The sequence below is a fragment of the Coloeus monedula genome (assembly GCF_965178545.1).
Source record: "Coloeus monedula genome assembly, chromosome: 15".
NCBI classification, from domain to species: Eukaryota; Metazoa; Chordata; class Aves; order Passeriformes; family Corvidae; genus Coloeus; species Coloeus monedula.
In genome coordinates this window covers 14,906,179-14,929,347 of record NC_138795.1, presented here as the reverse complement: position 1 = coordinate 14,929,347, position 23,169 = coordinate 14,906,179, and the positions used below count along the sequence as shown (strand labels likewise).

Sequence of the window (23,169 nt, the reverse complement as noted above, 5' to 3'; positions counted from 1 at the left end):
AATCAATTGGCTTCTAAACAGCAGTCCTCAGAAGGTACATTTTTATTACCCCATTGGGACGGGTGACTGAAGAGAAAGAGTTAATTCATCCCCAGTGTGAGTGGGGATTCATCCCTGAGGTGTGGGTGTCTATAGCAAGGTCTGTGTTCAGAAGGAGGAGTCACAAGATTTTTGTGAACAACAGATGATCAAAATCTTTCAATTTCCACCTGGCAATCTGAAAGCAGTCTGATCCAAAATTGCTGTGATATTATCCGTGCCTTGCCAAATAATTTGTATATATGCCTAAGCAGATGGATCTGACGTACGCCCTGCCAGCTCTTCGAGTTGCTTGACCTTGCCAGTGAGCATCAGATACATCTTTTCCAGATTGAGGCTTAGCCATTATGTCCGTGGCCAGAAAGAGCATAAACAAGGAAAACAGTATCACCTGGATCTACTGAAGAGCTTTGCATTACTGTGTGTGGATAACAGGGTTGTCTTCATGTATCTGAATATCAGTGCAAGCAGGAAATCAGTTTCAAATGACCTCACTGGTAAAATAACAGTCATTCCCAATGCTGTATGGTTTAGCCCTTCCTGTAAAAGAATTTAAGTTAATTTTATATTTTGAAGTTAGTGCCACTCTTCACACGGTTTACAACATCTCTAATTACTTAAAGGCATTCCCTTCCCAAAGCTGTGTTCGCAGGGATCGCTGAGGTGTCCCTGAAGTCCCTCATGCTGCAGTTAGCACCAGATGCCCTGCTAGCTTTCATGACTGCTGTAAGAATTGCAGTACATGTAAAACTTCTTTTTATGATCCCATTATAGCAAAAACTGGGTTTCCCTGCCTTGAAAGCCTCTGAAATACACAATTGTGAATAGAACTTGAGAGAATTTTCCTACCAAACTTGTAACTTAGTGTTTTGGCTTTGAGGCTGAATTCATGGTATCGTGTTTCCTTCGTCAATTATGCAAAATTATTCTTGTTTCTTCTTTGTGTTTATGGTTGCTAAATGTATTTATTACAGGGAAAACTGCTGAATGCCTCATTCTTTTTTCCCAGCTTCATTTTCTAGCGGAATTGAAGTTAATGTGATAAAACTTTGATCGCGAGACATCTCATTCCCTTCCTGCCCTGGAAAATTTCAATTTACCTTCCAATTTTGACTATTTTTGGCAAAGGGATAAAGGTTTCAAGTGGTGAGAGAAGTCACTGGTAAAAAATGCTATAAGGTAAAAATTAGCATCAGTTTATAGCTTATTGGATAGCTGCACGGCACAGCTTCAGGAAAACCTTTGATCAAAGTTCTCACTTTAATAAGCATGAAAGAAGTAAAACTCAAAGAAAAAAGCTCCATTCAAAAGTTCAGAGTGGATTCTCTTTCTACACTAAGTGTCTGTGTCTTCTATTGTGTCTGGATTTTTCCCCCTCTCCTTTCCTCTCATCCCATCCCATCTCATTCTTTTATACAAAACATCAGGAAATCACTGTTACACACCACATTTAGCCCTTCCCTCTGCTGTTGGACCTTGCAGGTCTGAATTTAAGGGCAGGTCCCAGGCACATCCAGGTGTAGTAAAACTCAAGTGCCTGTATTGACCTAGATCAGAATAATTCAGAAAACTTATAAAATACTTGCCATGCTCTGTGGGAGCAGAGCACAGTCCAACAAAGTGGCTGCAAGTGTCCCATTTATTCTTCATTTCCCAGATTAGGAGGCTGGAATGTTAAAGCTGGCAGATACTTGTAGGTTGGAATAACATTCCTGGATATATTCATGGAACACAGTGTGCTTCGCACTTATCTCTCTGTGAATTTTCCTTCCAGCCTATCATGAAGTGGAAGATTTACTAAGCCTTTTCCCTTAATGTAATGGTTTCTTATTAACTTCTGACCAGGAAACCTGTAAGACAAGTGTTTTAATGTTTGTGAGACTGAGAGTTGGACGTGGATGCATCCATCCCACTATTAGGAATGTAAAGGACAGAGTGTGCAATACAGTGTCTTTGTAGATGGTAATTTTGTCTGTTTTCCCTAAAAGCTTTAGCTGTATTTAGACCTTGATAATTAAGTTGTTTATGAAGATTTCCTGGTTCCTTATTTAAAGTCTCTATCAACTATATTTGTCTTCATTTAGTATTTTTACTAAACACATGAATGCTACCATCTGTTCTCCACATATACCATCTAAATAAATTTTATTATGAACACACTGTATGTTGTTAACAAGTCGAATAAACTTTGGTATTTCTGTTGTAGAGCTTATTTTCCAGCATGCTGTGAAACACTGTAGTCATTGAACAGGGCTGTAATTAGCTGGAAAGAGGTCTCCCTATTCACAAACCATTGAGGTTGGATAGACTCCTGCCTGTCTGCAGGTGTCTCCCTCGCTGCCTGGGTCGTGTTACTCCTGCAGTCAGCAGTGATGGTTTTATACACCAGGAAGTTTCCACCTTGTGCCTGTGTGAGCTCTGTGCTGCCAGCCCTTATCTGTGCCTACTGCTGCTAGAAACGGGAGGAGGATCACGTTGGGATGGACAGAGTTCAAATCTCTGCCTTGTGAGTGTGAATGAAACTCTCGGTCTACACAGACAATAATAATTCTTGAAAATTAATTGAAAAAATTATTGCAGTGGTTGAAACATTGTCAAGGCAAATGAGTGCTTTTTTTTACTGTATTATCCCTTGTTCTTCCTGCTGAGGTTCTTATTAGTTTTTGCTACTTGTTATTGGGTGTTTTATTGATCATGGTATAATGTTCCCAGTATTGGATTCTTGTAAAAGCTGGAATTTGGCACAGCAGTGCCGAGGAACAGCTTGTAGATACAGTAATGCCCAGTACGGGTAATTTCAAACAAAGAACTGACTCTTTCTATGTATGGTGGATAGTTCTGTTCTCATTCACTGAAATATGGAGCTGGAGCAGCCCAGATAAAGTCTGGACCAGCTGAGGTACTTCAGCTTTAAAAGGACAGCTGGACTCTGAACATATATGTCTTCTAATAAGTTGCAGAAATTTCCTGTTTCAATGCCTAAACCTTTCCACTCCTACAGAAAATGAGAGAAAATATATAAAAGTGTTTTGGATCTGATGCCTTCCTATCAGACTAGGCAAAAATTTATTGTATCCAAAAAAGCTCTGGAAGTAAAATATTACACACAGCGGGACTTTCATCCTCTTTCTGTGAATTCCTGAGACAGTTCTATCTTCTTGTCTGTCCTTGAAACAAAGTCTGTACCTCCATTTCTGCTTCAGACCTCATTAAAAGGCTCTTTAGTCTTGAAGCAAATAGACAATATTCTCCTTTGTAACAATAGTTATTTCCAGGAAATGGAACTCAAGGAGTATTTCCCAACTCACAGATAAATTAATTTTAGTGATGCTTGACAGCAATTCCATTTTTCCAGTAAGAAGTCTTACTGTAAATTGAGACTAGAGAATTGTATTATTCATTTGAAAGATGTTTCTAGAATGTCTTTAGGCTCTTCTGGGTAGTGACAGTCTCATATAGAAATAAAATGGCCTTGCTTTGCTGTAGATTTATTAGTACTGCTATTTTCTGCAGCTTCTCTCCTCTCAGAATTCTTTGTTTCTCAAAGTCTTCCTTGTTAGAGAAGCTGTACTTGTTTTGTGGGCTCGCAATGTGCTGTTGATAAAGTCATCTCAGATAAGATAATCCCCAGAGAAGGATTAAGTGTTGTTTGACCATTTATTACAGTGAGTAAACTGAGTCAGAGAGACTCTAATTTTCTTAAAGCTACATAGCAGCTTAGTGTTGCAATTGTCTGGTTCAGCAGCACATTCAAATGGGTTTCCATGCTGCCTGAGGCCCAAGAAGCCAATAATTAGCCATGTTCAGTACAGAAAGGAGAGCAGAATTTGTCATGCAAAATTTTACATGCCAGTGCAAGAGACTGAAAGGGCCTTGCTCTCATTTTAACATCTTTATTAAATTTTTACAACATTCAAATTAATCTGAGTAATTATAGTGGAAGTGATGGGACTGTTTTACATGGTGTTCAACTGTGACAAAACCCTTCCGAAAAACAGATGCTTTGCTGCTTGCTCTGCTTGGCTGCCAAGGGTTTAATATTTTAGTGATACAGGGGTGAAGAATTTGTATGAAATAGAAGCAACTGATGTTAGTGAAGTATCTATATAATAACCAATTCTCCAGGGACACAGGAACAGTATAAAAACCAACACCTTCCAGCTTCACTACAGTAACGTGGTAAACACCCAGGATTCAGGGCACAGATGGACAAGGGCCGGGCAGCGTTGGAGCAGGGTGGGAGAGGATCAGTGTCACTGTTCCATGTTTCGCATCCGCCAAGTGCTGCGGGCCACATGGTGCCAAAATAAAACCTGCATGAGCTTCCCTCGGCGCTGTCCCAATTCTTGCCTGAGCCATTTGGGGTCTCGGGATTTCAAATGGAGAAGGACAGGCTGCTTGGCAAAGGGAGCACGGATGGAGCGAGAGCCTCTGTGCCAGGCCTCGGGTGAGGGCCGTGCGTGCTGCCGGCACTGCTGCGCTGCGGGATGAACTCACAGCAAGGCACGGGGTGGCCAGGGCTTTCTGCTCTTCTTTGGAAATTTTTCTCTTCTGATTCTACTGTGGAAAAGTCTGTCCCTCTTTCCTCGTATTTGCCGAAATTTTAAAATGCAAAGCTGCGTCTCCTCACTCTGGGGAATGCTGGAGACAGGGCCTCAAGAAATACAGCTTTGTTAACAAAGCTCCTCTGTGGTGTTGGATGAAATTATAGTATGAAAAGTATTATATACACATATATATATTGCTGGAGGCCAACGGTACGAGGCTCAATAAGGTCAAGTGCTGCGTCCTGTGCTTGGGTCACAACAACCCCCTGCAGCTCCAGACTGGGGGCAGAGGGGCTGGAAAGCTGCCGGGAAGGAAAGGACCAGGAGGTGCTGGTCTACAGAGACTGAACATGAGCCCATGTGCCCAGGTGGGCAAGAAGGCCAGTGGCACCTGGCTTGTACCAGAAGTAGGGTGGCCAGAAGCATCAGGGCAGTGATTGCCCTCTGTACTTGGCACTGGTGGGGCCACACCTCAAGTGCTGCTGTGTCCAGTTCTGGCCACCATCACTGCAAGACATTGAGGGGCTGGAGCATGTCCAGAGAAGGGAACAGAGCTGGGGAAGGGTCTGGACGGTCACATGAAGGGAGTGGCTGAGGGATCTGGGGGGCTCAGCCTGGAGAAAAGGAGGCTTGGGGGGGACCTTCTCATGCTCTACAACTCCCTGACAGGAGGGTGCAGCCAGGTGGGGGTCAGGATCTGCTCCCAGGCAGCCAGCAGCAGGACGAGGAGAAACAGCCTCAGGCTGCACCAGGAAAGGTTCAGGCTGGACTACCAGGAAAAACTTCTTCACTGAAAGGATTGTCAGGCATTGGAATGTGCTGCCTAGGGAGGTGATGGAGTGATGATCTCTGGAGGTGCTCAGGAGACAACTGAGTGTGGCACTCAGTGCTCTGGTCTGGTTATCAGGGTGGGGATTGGTCAAAGGTTGGACTCAATCCTGTAGGTCTTTTCCAGCCTGACAGTCAGTGTGCCTCACTCCTTCACCATGAGTTCTCAGTTCTTCACACGATGGCAGCCTGTCCTACCTGCTGCAAAGTACAGAAGGTTTCAGAGGTATTTGGAGGACTGAACCATATGATACATGAGGAAGAGCCAAGCACGAGGAGTGGACAGACCAGACCAAATGAACCCTGTACTAAAGTTCATAAGCTGATTTGGGTTTTTCATGCCTTGATTAGACTTAATTGAAGCTGCACCAATTTCAAGATAAGCACTCCAGAGACAAATTAAGACAAAAAAAACCAGGTACCTGGACTGAATTATTGTATCTCCCAAGATGTTTTTCTCATCTTGACTGCAGTAATCCACCAGCTTTACAGTAGATGAGCTGGCAGAGGTCCACTGCTAACAGGATCTTCAGCAGGAAGAGCAGAACCATCTCTTGAACTTCTTGTGACTGCACAGATCCTTTGAGTATTGATGCTTTTGGGTGGCTTTACTCCACCCTACTGTGCCAGTAACTGGAAAGCAAGACAAAACTGTTCAATGTATTTGCCAGTTTTACAAATAGCTTGTTCTAATCAGCAGAATTTAACAATCAGAGAAATATGTTTATGCCTTGAAGGGCTAGTAAAAAGTCAGTAGCAGTGGAGGTTGCTCAAGCTGGTGAGGTTCAGTTGGAACTGAGGCATGTTCTAGGGCAATCTTTAAGAAGGGAACTGAGTCAGTGATAAAATCTTGGTGTGTTCTGTGCAGAAATTCAAACTCAGCTCCCCCCACACAAAGGGCGTCTCCCCCGTGGGTTCTGACGCCGGTAACGAGCAGTGTGTGCTGCTGCAGTGTTTAACTGAGTGCCTGGTGAATGCAGTTGGTGAGTGCTGACTCCGTGTGGGCTTGTGCTCACTGTGTGTGGCCTTCTGCTTACCTTTGGTCATGAGTCGTTCTTTTCATTGTTACTAACATTAAAGTGTGTTAGAGTAATGGTGAAACCAGCTGTTTCCTTAAAACACTCCAATGAAAGAGTTCATTACAGTCTTGAAACTGAAATGATACTGAGATACCCACCAGTCCCATTGAATAAAGCAGTTGCCCTGCCAAATTCTCACTGAAGTGATGAATAAGTCTGATCATCAATGAAGAGCATTAGGTGATGCCATGAGTCTGATGCATGAGTCTGCCATGAGTCTTATAAGTGTGCCACAAGTAGAGTGAAGGAACAAGAGACATTGATTCAGATGACATGAGTCTTACATTGTTTCTTTTGAATTTTCCCAAACAGGGTCAAGACTGCAGTGTGCCCATTAATTCCTGCATTCAAAATCCATGTCAGAATGGAGGGACCTGCCACCTCACCGAGGCAAACAAAGATGGATTCAGGTAGTAGCACAAAGTTCATTTAAAATGAGATGATAAAATTTAATGTGTTTCTGCTTTGCGTTAATGAACTGTAGTGGCTACTTTATAGAAACTGCTGCTTGTGACACTTCATTTGCCCTACAAAACTATTGCTTTGGTTTCACTGGTGTGACATATTGTTTTCCATGAAACAGGCTTCCTTATTTCCTCATAATGGAATATACATTTAAGAGCTTTTGAGTGGTCTCTATGATCTGCATTGTGTTATCTGTATCCTAATTTTCCTTGGGGCATTTCAGTCTCACATCTAAGCTGGTTTTGTGTTTGTAAAGTGAGCATCTGTTGCTTGACAACCAGATCCAAAATGTTTTCATACTGAAGAATCTTGCAGACAAACAGGCTTTAAAGAAACAATTGAAGAGCATGGGGAGATTGCCACATCCTAAGCATTGTGCCTGCAAGAGAAAAACCTCTGCAGCTGGATATTGTGGATTTCAGTTTGCCCATAAAACAAAGATGTAGAATAGGTGGGGAAGTCCAGAAATTTTAATGACATAGCAGGCACTACTGCACGGCTAATACAGGTTTGAGGCTTTGGTCAGTGGTTGTCATTCAAGTTGATATAAAGTTTTTTTTAAAAAAAGAGCTGCTGGAATTTTCATAGATTTGCTCCTCTGTATTTATGCTGTTTCTTGCAAAAGAAGAAGCAGTAAACGGAAGAAATGCCCCAACACTTCTCTCTGTGCCTGCCCACCCTCAAGAATTCCCCGCTTCCAGAAGCAGATGCAGCACATCACAGGACACAGTGGAAAAGCACAGGTTGATGGGGATGAAGAGGCACTGTCAGGCTCTGTAATGAACAGCAACTGGAGGTTTTCCAATGTGGAGAGCAGGAGTGAACATGGCCACTTCTCCATGAGGGGCAGTTCAGGCCTCAGCTCAAACACCTGTGACAGCCCCTGAGCAGAGCAGAGGAGTCTCCTGAGTCGAGATGTGCTTGCAGGGTCGTGGTGTGTGGTGGTGGGAGAGGAGGGGGAGGCTCTGCAGGTCACAACATGTCCAAGTGGTCATGTTGCTTGACAGACTCCATAGATTCTGGTGAAACCACTTCCCTGATCTGATCTACCTCCTCTTGATTCAGATTTTAGCAGGCCCTGCAATTTTTGGAGTAAAAGTTCAGGTTCAGTTTCTACTTGAGAGCACTAATGGTCTGGTGGTCTTTGGTTTGCTTACCTTTCTGGTCACTCATGTACACACCTCTTTCCAGCTTGTGCCAAAGCCAAACTGTACCATATTAGAATAACTGGAGTTTGTCACTCAGTACCCATTTTTCAAAAATATAGCTGATACTAAAAATGCAGTAGTAAAACATTTTATAATATCCATAATACTAGAATGAGAGCCTTCAGCATGTATTTTGGATGTGATTTTTCTTTAGCATTTTTGTTTTGTTCCGTGGTAGGAGATAAAAAGTTTTGAATGAGAATTGAGAGCTAACTCTGAATTTCTCTCATGAATTGAATGAACTTTACAATTTCAGAGGCTTTGCTTCAGTTCCAAATGAGCATTGTTTTTGAGATCCTTTATAAAACTGCAGGGGTGGTTTTGTTGCTGAACAACATTCGAGGCTTTTTAGGGAAGGATTCTGCTTTTATAGTTATTTATATAGTTTCAGTTGGTCTAATAACACCATATCTCATCAAAATCCTGCTGCATGAAATTGGATGTTCAGCATATTCATTGCTCCATTTTCTCCTTGTATTTAATTCAGTCAGTCTGCAGCCTCTGTGGCTCTGCAGGATTGTGGAGCTTTAGCATGGCATAGGCAGATGTGGTGTGGAGATGGAAAAGTCAGTGACAAGGAAGATACAGAAACATTTTGAGAGTGAATTTGGTTGGTTGGGTTGGGGTTTTTTGGTGGGCAGTCTCTCCAGTGGATGGCAGCAGTCAGAGTTATGTGCCTATAAATTGTGCTCACCAGGATGGGAGAACGCTGCCCTGCATTATGTGCTGTGAGGAAGTGGATGTCAAAAACGTTTTCAGGAGAGGCCTCCTTGGATTTTTTTGTTGTGTGGCCTGTAAAAGAAATTATATCTTCTGTATATTCTCTTCCCTAGGGAAATATATTCATACACAAGCCCTGCTGCCAAACTTGTCAAATCTTTACTCTTGTAAAAAGGAAACTTAAGCCAAAGCACTCTCCCTATGAAATGCCAAGCTGTTTTAACTCTCAAGTTTCTGTGGCCTCAGACAAGAAAATTACCATTTGAAACAATGCTAAGGTGGTGATGTTCCCCCCCAAAGACAGGAAACTCTTAGTTATGCCTGAGATTCCAGCCCAATGCCCCCGCTGTGCCTGGTGCCCACAAGGGCTCTCAGCAGCAGGGGCCTGAGGCGCTCAGGTTTGCTGGAATAGCAGATCCTGGTGGGATGGCCAAGGGCAAAGGTTCAGCTGGAGTAACTCCGTCCTCTTTTACCCTTGCACTTTTTCAATCCCGAGTAATTTTCATATTCTCTTCCTTTCAAGTAGGGGCGACCTCTGTGCTGAAGAATAGATAAGTGACACCGTGTGGATCGGAGGATTGGAAACATGAAGTTCTTCTTCCCTTTGAATTGTTCTAATCTAATCTATGTCTGCCTTGACAAAAGGTTGCCAAAAAAGTCACTTATTGAGACTGATAAAAGAGATGGCCAGTGAGCCACGTCCTGGTGGTTCAGCATTCCTGGAAGGGAGGCTTTGGCAGGAGCAGAGCTGTCAGCCCTGCTGCAGTTACCCACAGGCAACAGCTGATCTCCGATAACCTGCGGTGCTGGGAAACAAAGGCTCGGGGTTATTTTAACTTTTCTCCATATAAAACCCCCTCCGTTTCCCAGACCGGTTTTTTTTAGCATTTTCCACAAGCTGTAAGTGCCCTCATAAATGTAAAATCCTGGAACTGATTAACTGCCTAGTGTTAATTCTGCCTAGTTCAAGCAAAAACATTGCACTTCCAGACTTACAGGCTACTCCATTGGGATCTAGACCTAAAAGGCTTCTTTACCATGAAATTGTAATATTCCTGAAAGAATTTACTATCTCTATTTAAAAGCTGATTTTTTTGAAACTTGACACACCGTATGGATATCTATTTTAATAAACAGATGGTAAATTGTTTCATTAGAGTTTATTTAAAAAAATCTAGTACAGTAAACTTTAAATATTGCCAGCTAAAAAAAAAAAACTTAAAAATGCTTTGGGTCCAAAAGTTTACCCCAAAATGTTGCCATTAAGCTTTGTGTTCCCTTGCAACTTCATGAGGATAATGGGATGTTATTTAATTCTTTATGGGAGAGCACACCACCAATCCCTAAACAGAAGGAATAGGGAATTTGTAACTTTATTAGAACACAGCAACTTAGGAAACAGTTGTTTCCTGCCTGGCTCCATTGTTTCCAACATCCAAGTGAAATGCTGTCTCACACTGAGTCACTGCAAAGTTTTCTTCATCATCTCTGGAATTCATTTTCTCCCTGGGTCAGCTGGAACCCAAGTTTGATGACCTTGCAGTCACTCAGCAGACTTCATTTTTCTTCTAAGCCTTTTCTGGGAGAATACATGCAAACAGTCCCAAACTGTCACTCTTTCAACATGTGGTTCAATGCGAGTCCCAAGTTGTATGTTTTATCTTTGAATTTCAGGCCTCATATCTGGCACATTTGAATGAAAATCAAAATAAAGAATCATACATAAGCAATAATGTAAAGACTCCCTATACTACATAAGGACCAGTAGCCAAATGTCATCCATTATTCTTACATTTCCCTGAGTATGGAATGTGTCCTAATACTGAGCAATTTATGTTAACAATCCCAAATGAATTGTTACTAATGGTAACTCCACTGTGAACCATTACCGTGATAGTATTTAATAATGTCATTTTTAATTGCACACGTCCAAGCTGTCCCAATCCTTTTGTGGAAGGAAAATGGTGTTACATTCACATTAAAAAATCACCAGCACAAAGACACTCTTGTTGCTTTTCTTTAAATGGAGAGAAAAATTTCTGTTTCCAAACTGAGACCTTGTCTTCCAAGTTGCAGCCTGGAGCATATTTTTATGACCGAGTTATAAACCCCTGAAAATGGGGTTTTGTAATCAAAAAGCAAGGCATGATGAATGTATCACTGTATTTAATTAGATGTCTTTAACCCTCTCCCTGATACTTGCATTGCCACAAAAGATGGTGTGCCAGCTCTTCTTTCCTCTCCACCTCCTGTGATCCTCTGGCTCTGGGTCAGCAAGAGGACATGTTTTATTAGCAATAATGAGCTTGAGACAGGAAAAGAAGATATTCCTTATTGGTTTATTGTGTCCTAAATTGGATTTATTTGAGCAGTTTGGTTTTGGTTATTCATGGTGAAGGTTTTCTAACTCTAATGACCTGTGGATGGTCCCTGCAGAATGAAGATGACTCTGAATGTGACCAGTCCCTCTTTTCTACCTGTCTGGAAGATCTAACTGTTGTGGTGGCTCAAGACACATTCCCTTCCCATTTTTTCTCCTCTTTATTACTCCTTTCTGAGATTGCACATCATGAAGAATCTAACCTAATGCTCAGGATCCAGCCTGGGACTACTGAGGGTGGATGCAGAGCTTTGTGTCATCCCTCCCTTTGGGGTCCATGCACTCTGCTGTGGCACAGAGGAGGAAGGGAAGGAAAAATCCTGCAGCTTTCTTCACAGATTCTGAAGAGGTCCTTTTCCTCCAGGGCTTTCTCCATCTCCATCCCATGACACCTACATAAGTCAGGATAACCACTTCATGTCCACCTTGTCCGTCGGAGCTGAAAACAGCACCCTGCAGCTATGTCTGCATTGGAAATTCTCCTGGTTTCCAAAAACAGCAGATGGCAATTAGTGTGACTGCTGTAGTGCTCTCTGGTTTTCATCCTCATCAATCAGTAGTGCTTTTTATTTGTTCAGTTCCTTTTCTGCCACCAGAGCCTGCATAAGAAAGGAAATGAACAGCTGAATGAATGTGTAGTTTGGACTGGACTCGAAACAACCCTTTCTGTGACTACTGAACAGCAGTGCTGGCACTTCAAAACTGACACTTCAAATATCATTGCTGGCTTCTCAGAAACTACTGATATTACTGAAGCACTTAACTCATGTTTTTAGACTCTCTTTTAGGAAGCTCTGGCCTCCACCTCTTCATCACTTACGGATAGTTTAAAATTTAAAGGTTCTGTTTGTAACCATAGCTTCTAGATCTAGAGAGGAAATGGAGATTGAAAAAAATCAAGCCATTCTTCAACCATTTAGTTCGTTACACTCCCTCTCGGGACCATACATCACACTCTTGTGAGATAAAATGTCTAGTGCAATTATTCTTCACTAGTGTCCACATCCTCACAGAGCCATTACTAGCTCTGCCATGGTCTGTGTTTTGATTGAATTATCTGGGCATCATCAGCCCTTCTCCAAATAAATGTTCGGGGAGCTGCAGACATACTGAAATCTTAGAGCACTTGTGAAAGCAATCGTTCCCAAACATTTCTTGTTTGGACAAGTGACAAAGTAGTAATGAGAAGAAAACACTCATGTCTGTAAATGCAACTCAAGCTGCTGTTCTTTGAAGAGACCGAGGTACCTAAGAGCTGCCAAGTTGTCCTGTGATTGTGCAGTCCTCAGTAGGCAAATGTCCACATTCTCACAAAACCATTAACAGGGAAGCCAAGGATTTGAATACTGTGATGAATGTTTACTCTCCTGCCCTGGAGTTGCTTACTTCAGTTAAGGGCCAGAGTTATCAATAAAGCAAGCAAAGGGAGCATGGCAGAGGCTGGCTCCTGAGGAAGGTTTTTGTCTCATGTAAATAATTACATGACCCCAGGAACCATCAGACTGCATCCTTCACCAAACACATGGGGTTAAATTGCTGTATGCCTCAGAGCAGCAGTGAATTTGGCTCCAACTATCTTTTGTATGTTTTAATTTCAGTTTTATACCTCAAACCTCCTGTCCCTTTAGATCCATGCTAACTTTTATTATTTTTTTTTCTTTATTCAAAGCTGTTCTTGTCTTCTTGGGTATGAGGGGGAGAGGTGTGAAATAAACCCAGATGACTGTGAAGATAATGACTGTGAGAATAACTCTACATGTGTGGATGGGATCAACAACTATGTGTGTCTCTGCCCTCCTAATTACACAGGTAAGAAAGGACCACAACCAGAGAACAGGAATCCATGAGAAGTGCCTAAAGGGACAGGTCCAAATTCATGTTTACTTTGTACATGAGCATATAATTAACTGAAAATCCAATCCCATTTTAAACAATCTGAATCTCTTCCTGGAAAAATGTTAATTCTACTAATATTGAGTGTATGTGCTCATAAACATGGCCACTTTTCTGAGTCAAAAAACTGATGCCTCATTGTAAAACACATTAAAAAACAGTATTTAGGGGATCAGAGAAATCTCTCCTTCAACGTGCACATTTTCACTACTGAACTGAGCCTGATATACACCTGAATATGTCCTGATATACACCTGATATGTCCTGAATCTTGGCAAATCTTGGCTTTGGGGGCATGGCTTTCATCTGAGATCTCTGATGTGCTGCTAAATTCCTGATCTTCATTTCACAAGTGGGGAAGCAAAGGCTGTGTAAGAGACTGCAGGCTCAGGTGTTGTCTTCAGTGTGACCCAGGTCAGGGAACAGGGTCAGCTGCTGAGTCCATGGTCACAGGGGTTGGTGATGGAGTTAGAAATGGCATCAGTGTCTCCAGTACCCATCCTACACTGCAGATAAATTCCATCCTAAACCTTCTGCAAGAGCATTCCATGGACTCACTCATGTGGTGTTAGCCCAGTCCTCCTGGCTCAGCATGGAGGGTAAGGAAACACCTGCAAGAGTTCCTGCTCCAGCCTTTGAAAATGGGGTTATTGCCTTCTGAGCATGGAGAGGCAATGAAGGGCTTCTCGTACACTGGAATATATTACATGTCAGGGGATTTAATGAGGATCAAGCTTGAATGGCTGAGTAAGGCAGGAGGAAAGCTTCTAGAATTTCCAAACTCTTAAAATACTTTTGTGGCCGATACAAAGGAGGCCCATGTAAATCTTCAGCTGAGAAAAGCCTTATGACTCCAATGTACATTTATTGGGTCTCTAAAATGATATTTCTGCCAAAACCTAAAAAAATTCAGCTAGCAGAGTAAGAGTTTTGCTTGTAGGATGTTGAGCCCTTTGTGCTTACTTGTGCACTATTTATGTCAGCTACTCTTGGGTGGTTTTTAACAGAACTCAATGCAAGGAGACAGAGTCTTTACATTTACAACAGGAAATGGATTTGCTAAGACAAGACATATCCAGTAAGGAACTGAATCCAGCATATATGCAAATGCACTTTCCTTTCCACGGGATTATTGCAGAATTTTTTTTTTTCAGACAATAAAGGTAGGAAATAACTAGATTGGGATTTCTTCTCAAATGGTCATCTGGGTAAGGGCCAGAGAACTCATGTAATACTTTAGAATCGGTTTTGAAATATTTTTAATCAACTTCCTGTGGTTTTTGCTTTGTTGATTTTTGGCTTTGGTTTTTTTTTAACCTGAATGTTGTCTGTGCTGTGCCTATGCTGATTAGCAGGAGTTTGTCAAATACCAGACCACAGTGTTGCCATGTGGGTGTACACAACCAGACAATAAGCATGTGCTATCATAGTGCAGGCAATAAGTTTGTTTGCAATCGAAATGAAATGAATTTTTGAAGAAAAGAAGGAAATAGTTCCAGAAAATATAATATGAATTGTAAGTGGAAAAGGTTTCAAAAATAAGGGTGTTGCTTAAATTAGAATCTGAAGGGTTGGAATAGTTTGTGTTGCTTAAAATAGGAAAAGTTTAGTGAACTGTTATACCAGGCTTGCCTTAACCTGCTTTACCTCCATTTTGGAGGGGAATATTTTATCAAACCTGATCAGTCACCTGGAAGAACTGACTGCAGTGCAGCTGGCTGGGCTGAAATGTCCCTCAGAGCAGAAGGACAGGGAGCAGCATAAAATGGCTGGAAGAATTGAAGCCATGAGCCAAACAGAAGTACATACAAGCCAAGCAAACCTGAGAAATGGGTTTGAGGGTCCTTAAGAGTTGAATCAACACAAGAAATGGGGCATCATGTGAAGTTGCTCAATTGACTGAACAAAAGTGGAGGAAGTGCCAAGGAAACACAGAGGCAAGTCATGAAAATAGCTTGAAATGGTTTGTGTGTCTGACCCAGAAAGAGAGGGCTCTACTGACCAGAGAGTTTCACTGAAGTCTCCTGTGACATCCAGGGCTCCTCTGTGTATATTCTCTTTAGAGAAACCTTTTTGTACTGAAGGAATATCTGAAAGTACTATGGCAGTATCTATTAGGAACAAAAAAAGTAGGTGCAGATGAGTTCAGTATTGCATATTGTATACTCAGAACAGTGAAGGCCAAGAGTTCAGAGGGAAAGTCATTCACTCCAGGGGTCAGGAATGCTTATTCCTGTGCTCACAACTGTGCATTGAGGTACCTGCCTCTCTCTGGTGCTGACTGTGCTAAAAGTTGTGTTATCAAACTGTGTGTGCTCCAGCATTGCCAAGTGCATGGATTTGATCTACATGTGGATGAGCAAAGACTGGAGGGGAGGTACTGTCCAGGGAAGCAGTTTTCATGTGAAGTAGTCTGTGGGACAATGAGCTCTCACTGCCTGAAAGGGTACAAACATCCATAGCCAGGGTGTATCTAGCAGGACAGAAAATGCAGGTGAGATCTCTTTATGTTGTACCCAAATATTATCCTTAGTTCTGTTGTTAACAAATAGTAGACGGACAGAGTAAGCTTTTTTTTGTTTTGGTTTTTTTTTTTTTTTTTCCTTTTTTTTCCTCACCAATGCTTGTATGGAAAATAGAAATTTCTTTGAAAGGTTGACTGGCTGGGCTTTGTGGCTGAACGAATCCAGACCATCCATTTTTATCAGTGTAATTATGCAAGAGTGGTTGGTTCTAGGTACAAGTGGGATTTCTCAGCTGTGGTTAACCCCTGTGTTCAGTCAGGAGTGGTGTGTCTTGCACTGGAGCTGTTTCTGCCCTCACAGCCTGGGTTGTTTGCAGTAACAGGAGCTTGGAGGTGCCCAGCTCAGTTATTGCAGATTCCTGCTTTTCTCCCCTGCCAGGCAGGGAGCCTGAATCGCTCATCACTCCTGTGCTCTTGGGTGCCATAATGCTGGTACCACTGCAGTGATATTTCAGTAACCTCTGCATGTACAGAACAAATGTATGCTGTAATACAGAAAATACTCTGAATGCAGGGAGGAAGAAGATCCAAGAGCATGTATGTGTGTTGTTCTACAAGAAATAGTTCGGGTCCCCCTTGGCTTAGTTGAGTAATGGTTAAATCATGATAGTAAATCTCATGTTCCTAAATGAAATACAAATTAAAAATGAATGTGTTGAAAATTTTGACTACTGACAGAGTCACAGTATCCAGGCTTTGGTTTTTTCCATACCTTAGTGTTTTCCTGCTCTATCTGCTGTCTGCCTGGTTTCACTTGTTATAGCCTTTTTAGGGAACAATATCCCAAATTATGATGCATGAATTTTGCTTTCATTGGTTGGAAAAATGAAAGCCAAAAATCTTTCTTCAATTAATAAGATTTTGCAGTGTTTTCTTTTAAAATTCTTTGACAGTCTTTCCCCCTACTCAGAGTAGATGAAAAATGGCCAATTTGTTAAGTGACTGCTGAGGAAGGAATTTCCCACACTCCAGCCCCATTTCACTTTCATTTAAAAAAAGAAAAAACCCACACCAAAAAGCAGCCCACTCTCACACAATAACCTCCTGTCTAGTTCTTTTCCATCTATTAACTTTAAAACAATGTGGAATTACAAATGGATTCCATGAAGTAGTAAATGCAAGTTAAAAAGACAAAACTGAGAGGAGTGGAGGCAGACAGCTGAATGCCATAAAAAAGCCTCAAGCCCATATCCACCATCACCAGGTTTCCTCACCATTCTTAAAGTCAATATTTTCAGTATTTGTTGCCTGCATTTAAATAACCAAACCAACACTCATACTGTGTAGCAGAGTCCTGATGGCTTTAATTGTCAGCTGATGTCTTATTTTTCCTCTGCCCAACTGGTTATTTTAATCCTGAAACTAAATTATAAACATGTAATTCCTCCAGGACAATCATGTACCCAAAGGTAGCCAGCTCTGAGCAGTTTGGAGCTGGTTTATGACCTGCTTGGATCTTTGGTGGTTTACAGCTCCTCCTAACAGTTTTGTAGGCTCCCCTCCCCTTCAAAAAGAAACATTCATAGGGACATCAAAAGAGGAAGAAAGATATTAATTAGATCAGCCACCCTGCTTCTTGCCCTTTTTGTATTTTTCTAATCTCTGCCTTTTTGGCTTTAGCATGGCTGTCTCCAGCTATTGATACAAACATTGTGTTTTCTCTCTAGCTTTGTGGTGTAGGAATGTAGGGCAAAATTCAGAGAGCTTTTCCCTTCTGTTCCTTTCTCCTGTTCACTACTGTTCCAGATCTCCTTCAGACCATCTCTGCTTTGCTCCTAGATTCAAACACAGAATCTCATCCCTCCAAAGAGATCCTGTCCTCAGCCTCACTGCTCTCTGTGCCTGCACATGAGGAGGGGTCCAAACATATAGAGAGGAACAAATGGGCTGCACCAAACATGTCCTGGGTGCTTCAAATGCTTTTGTGCTTTGCCTGCTAGTTTATTTGGTTTTGTTCTTTGCTGTGACTTTTCCTCTTCCTGTCTGATTTTAGCAGAAGCAGAAATATGTAGCACCTACACATCAAAAAAAACCCCAACCAGGAAATATATTCCTATTTGCCAAGGGTCCTAAAAAGCCTCAACAATACCCACACCTCTTTGTTCTGAAACCTAAAAATAAAATTAGTGGCTTCCACTACTGAAAATAGGTCTTTACTAAAATACCCAGTAACCCGTGGTAGAAAGAGGGTGGGAGCAAGTGTTTTAAAATAGTTTATTTCCCTGGGAAAAAGCTGCAAGCAGTTTGTATCACTGAAAAAAACCATATCTCTAAAAATAAATAACAGTAATAAAAAGCTAGGAACTATTTCTGGTTTGATGTGTTTGGAAGAAAAGGCTAAGATCTGTTTTACCTTAGGGGACCTTGTGGTGTCCTGTGGTAGATGGTATCTGAGAGTTTTGCAGCTCTGCTACTTTTAGAACCCAATTCCCTGTTAGCAATTATGGGCCCTTTTCCTGGAGTGTCCCACTGTGGTATCTCTGTCTGGCCAAAGCCAGGCACCCGCTGCAGCCAAACAGCTCCAGGGACAGCAGCTGTGTGGTGGCTTGTGGCTGTCACTGTGTGCTGGAGCCCTCCCATCACTGACTGGTGTGACACCAGTGTGACACCGATGTGGCTCTGTCCCTGAGCCAGGCACCAGTGACCCCTGCACAGACTGAGGTGGATCATGGCACTGAAGCTGCTTTTTGCCCCTGAGATTTTGCTACAGGAACAAGGAGGTTTGAGGTAGCATGGTTCAGCCTTGTGATTCCACAGGGATCTGGACTGTCTAATAAATGCTGAAGGCTTAAACAAGTACTTAACTATCAACTTCTTTTAAATGTTGGAACTTCAGCCATAATTTCCTGAAGACAGAGAAAATTGTGGTCAGAGTTTGGTGTGCTCTCTTCCTTTTATTTGAAGGATTCTGCCTTACATGGAAGTTTCTCAGTTTTAGTTACTTGGCAAATGTGAAGTGTACTTGCTCTCTGTGTGAAGCATAAAAAGGCACCCACATTTCCCAGTTGTATAACTAGGAATGAGAAGTGCTGGAAGACCTGGAAGGTTTGGGCTTTGTTCAAGAGCCTAAGCCCATTTCCAGCCCTGTTTTATTAAGAGAGAACCACATGTCATTGCTATCAGATTGGACTCCTATCTGATTGTACTGGAAGGAAATAGCACAGCAGCTGGCAGTGCTGCAGCCTGTCTTCAGTCTCAGTGTGGGTGTCCTGCTATGCTGGAGTGCTCAGCTCCACGATCTCCTCTGGTCAAGTATCCATCTGTAAAATGTAAAGTGTCATGTTTGTGGAATAAGATACACCAGAGAATTGGTCCTTGTTCATCAGGACACACGTCTGTAAGAAAATGGAATGTCAGCTACTGCTGTCCTTTAGGACGAGCAGAGTGAATTCATCCTCAAATGGGATATACACGTTGTTAAATCCAGCCTGTCAAGAGACACAGTGGGAAACAAGCAAATCAGCCTGCTCCTGAAGAACTGTGTGCCACAGAAGGGACCCACGCTGGAGCAGTTCTTGAAGAGCTGCAGCCTGAGGGAAGGACCCACATTGAAGGAGTCCATGAAGGACTGTATCCCATGGGAGTTGGAGCAGGCAGCGGGATGAGGAGAAAGGAGTGGTGAAGACAAAACATTTTTAACAGGCTCCAGCCCCCATTCCCCACTCCCTGCTCAGACAAGCAGGAATCCACAGTGTGTCCAGTGTCCTCTCTGCCAGCCCAGGAAGGATATCTCAGATAACATGTGGCATCTCAGGTGTGACTGGCTGCACTAGATTGTGTGGATAACTGAATTGATGCCTAATAGATTCCAGACAAATTGGAAGACATCCATACAAATAAATACAGCTCGCTAATGTAGGGTGTCCAGCAAAATGAGGATCTTTTCCAGACACAGTGGTTCACAGGAATAATGCTTTAGGCAGGTCACCACCTTGTGGGGGCACTGGAAATTGTCTGGTTCAGTTAATGTTTCACACACTGTATTGTGTGGCATTTGGGAGGCTGAATATGGTTTTTCATACATAAGCAGTGCATAGAACACATTCCTTCTTCAAGATTCTGAAACAGTGAAAGGATCATTATTTCCCTACCCAGATCTGGTTTTACCCATTCTCCCTTTGTTTAACCTTAAGGTTAGAGATAATTGCTCCTTGAATCTGAAAAACAAGCCACTGTGGGAATCCCAGTGTGGAATCGAACTTAAGGGTTCCCACTTAGCAGGTCAAAACCTGGTAAGTGAAAACTTGGGAGCTTTTAACAATTAAGACAGGATAAAAAGCATAAAGTAACTCTTTGCCTACTGAGTTTTGTGGGCAGTGTTTGTCAAGCAAGAGCAAACTTCAGTGATCATGCAGAATTCACTCTGCTACAATGCATTTCAGGTAATTTCTTCTATGTTTTTGTATCTAACACAGTAGCATTTGCTGCTGAAGAATTTTCACAGAGCTTCTCATTTATTCATTGCAAGTTTAAATAGTTTGGAAGTAAAAATTTAATTTTTTTATTTCCTTAAATGAGCCTCAAATAATTTTCATGAAACAGCAACAACATTCCTTACTGAATTACTTCCTTGGAGGAACACCCTGTCGGTTCCACCCAGCCATTTCTAGGTTCAGTGTTCTGAAACTTCCAGTTGGCACTGACTTCTTTTTAATGACTGAAAAGAGAGAAGGGGAAAACAAAACACAGAAAACATTTCTTCCGATACAAGTTATTAGATATAAAATGAGTAATGTCTTATGTGAAAAACAGCACAGTGGGTTTTATTAGCAGGAAAGAGACGAGTTCCATTCGGACTTACCTGGCAGAGTTCAGAATGTTGCAACACACCATTTAACCACACACCCTGTGCAGCCTGGAAGAGTTTCCTCTGTGGATACAGGCCAGGCTTTCTCCATCCTTTCTTCACCATAAGCACGTTCCTTTTCTCAAGTAATACTGTGAAATTCTTGACAGCATATTTACTACCAGTCTTGCAGGCCCTACTAAAGCTTCTCTAGCCTTAAGGACAGGAATATTTTCTATGTTGTTTTGTCAGTATAGTACAACAAAGTATCACCCAACTGACACATGGAACAAAAGAAAAATCGTTGAACTCATTGGTTGCAAATGGATGCTCTACATTGTCTTTTCAGAACTGCAGTTTCACTTACAGATAAATAAGTAAAATACTTTTACTGCATCCAGTTTCTCTTTTACTGATTAGGGAGGAATAGTGTAACTTGGATCCTGGTTTTAAAAGTCTAATGGGGCATGAAATAAATAGCTCTCATGACAGCGCAGAACGGAAAAAAGATAGATGATTATTAAACTGTGTGTAAAAGTCATCTTTATTGCCCTATTGTTGTTTTGGCTTCGTTCTGAGACGTGGGGAAGGCTGCAGAAAAGCCTTCCCCAAGCGTGTTTCTTGGCAGCTCTTCATAAGCAGTGAGCCCTGTGGAAAGCCCCATGAAATTCATGATTCTCTTGAAAAATAAGACCAGGAAAATGTTGCATGAGGCAAAAAAAAAAAAAAAATTGCTGTGTTTTTTTAAGACAATGAACAATGCTGGTGAAGGGAACCAGGGGCATAGTTTTGAAGGGGAGAATACCTTGGCCATTGTTCGAGGATTTTTTTCTCTCTCTCTTTTTTTTCTTTTTTTATTTTTTTTTTGCATGAGTCAGCAGCAAAGGGACATCCACCTGTTAGAGTTCCACCTGTCATTATAACTTGGTTCTAATCCAAAAACTGCCATATTTTGTGGTAGATCAGACTGCTCCCTTCATTTGTCCAATGCCTGCTTGCATGTTACCTATTCTCTTCAGCTTTGATTACAGAGAATAAGTGCCTTGATGGAACAAAAAGCAATATTTGGGATTAAAAGAGTTGTTTAACTGATTAGAAAAGAAATGCAGCTGTGGTTTTCCTGCCTGTTTTATAGAAGCACTTCAGAAACCCATGTGTACCCAAATTGGAGCTGTGATTTGAGAATATGTAGGAGAGAGGAAAATGGGAAGGTTGGATGGTTTTCTACACTTGGGAAAGCATTACACTGAAGTTTTCTCATGTTTTAGCATGATCAAATATCCTCCACAAAGAGAATCAGTGCTGCTAGGAGTTTGGCCTAAGATGAATGTCCGGTTTGTTTTTAGGTTCACATAACTATCCAGTGAGAAATTTGGACCAGACCTTTAATTGCTGCACAGAGAAGCAACCCTGTGTCACTCCAAAAAAAGAGGATCACATTTTTCCTCTGATACTGACATTAAAGTGACCAATGAATATTGTGCTCTCAGGCCTGAGGGCAGATTTTTTGGCCCAGATATTTTCTGAGTGAATAAAATATGAGAAAGACATTGTGTAGCTGGTGCCTTGGGTTTGCTTTTCAAAAAGTGTTTTATGTCCCTGGCATGCTTTCTGCAGCATCCACTGAACATTGGTGGAGCCTGAAATAATGACCAAGAGGTATTTTCTTCCTGAGATGAGACTGCTCTAGTTGCAAGGCGTTCCCAAGTGAACTCCCTAATGAGTGATAGATGGGAAAAATAACAGGAAGGATCCTTAAATGTTCCAAGTTTTGCATGAAAAATACCATTTTTTTGGATGCTGTGTTTGGTACCTAGCCTAGAATTCTCCTACATTTTGATAGTGGTGTCTTCAGAATGACACAGTGAGTCATAATATTTGACATTTGGGGAGATTTTTACTGGATCTGTAAGCACTTGTCAAGACTGTTCAGAAGAATACTTCAAGAAGAATTATGATTTCCTTTGAGAGTTTTGATACTGTTCATATTTTTTAAAATCCTGTTTCCTTTTCTTCAAAACAAAACAAAAGAAAAAATTGAAACTTCAAAAGTATGTATTGACCATTTTTAGTGAAAGCATAGTTGAAGGCATCTATCCACACTCTCCTCAGTTATTAAATGGTCTTCCAAAAATATTTCCAGATTTAGCTCATTTGAGCTCTTTTAACGTCACCAGCCAATTAATTTTTTTTGATGTTTGTTTTCACATAAGATTCGTAGCACACGAGGGACATGGGGAATATCAAGATGACAAACTGGCAGTTCTCCAAGCATCGTAGCAAGGTCCAACCTGCTCACGTTCAGGCCTGCCCAGAGGCTGAGGGAGTGCCTTTGTGTGTTAGCTGTTGGGAGGGCTGGTGGGCTGTGGGTTTGGGGATGGCAGTAAACAGACCTATCCCAGTTCTCAGAATGTGTCGATAGCTGTCCCCAGTGTTCATAGTTGTGAGAGCTGAACATCTCTCATTGCTGTTGAGGAGCAACAAAGTAGAGTGGCCAACCCCAAGCCCAGTGAATGATCTGTTTCCCTGGTTCCCATGGATCTGCAGTGTTCAGTTTCTTTGGCATGTGCCCCTTCCTGAGCTGGATACTTTGATTATATTTGCACAGGGTTTGTCCAGGGCTGTAAAAAGACTTGGTAGCATTTAGCAGTGGTGACTTCCTGGGATTCCTTGGCTCCAGATGGAATTGCTTGTCTTATG

At 41.9% G+C, this 23,169-nt stretch overlaps 1 protein-coding gene across 1 annotated transcript in view; it reads left to right on the top strand.

The window, feature by feature from the left end:
* The window catches only part of SLIT3 (slit guidance ligand 3), a gene marked incomplete at both ends in the record, with an annotated part of 466,119 nt that overhangs the window by 411,061 nt on the left and 31,889 nt on the right, over positions 1-23,169 (top strand). The window contains 2 exons of the mRNA XM_082291121.1: positions 6,806-6,903; positions 12,936-13,075. Of these exons, the coding sequence (XP_082147247.1) occupies positions 6,806-6,903; positions 12,936-13,075 (238 nt within the window). The remainder of the gene's footprint in view (positions 1-6,805; positions 6,904-12,935; positions 13,076-23,169) is intronic.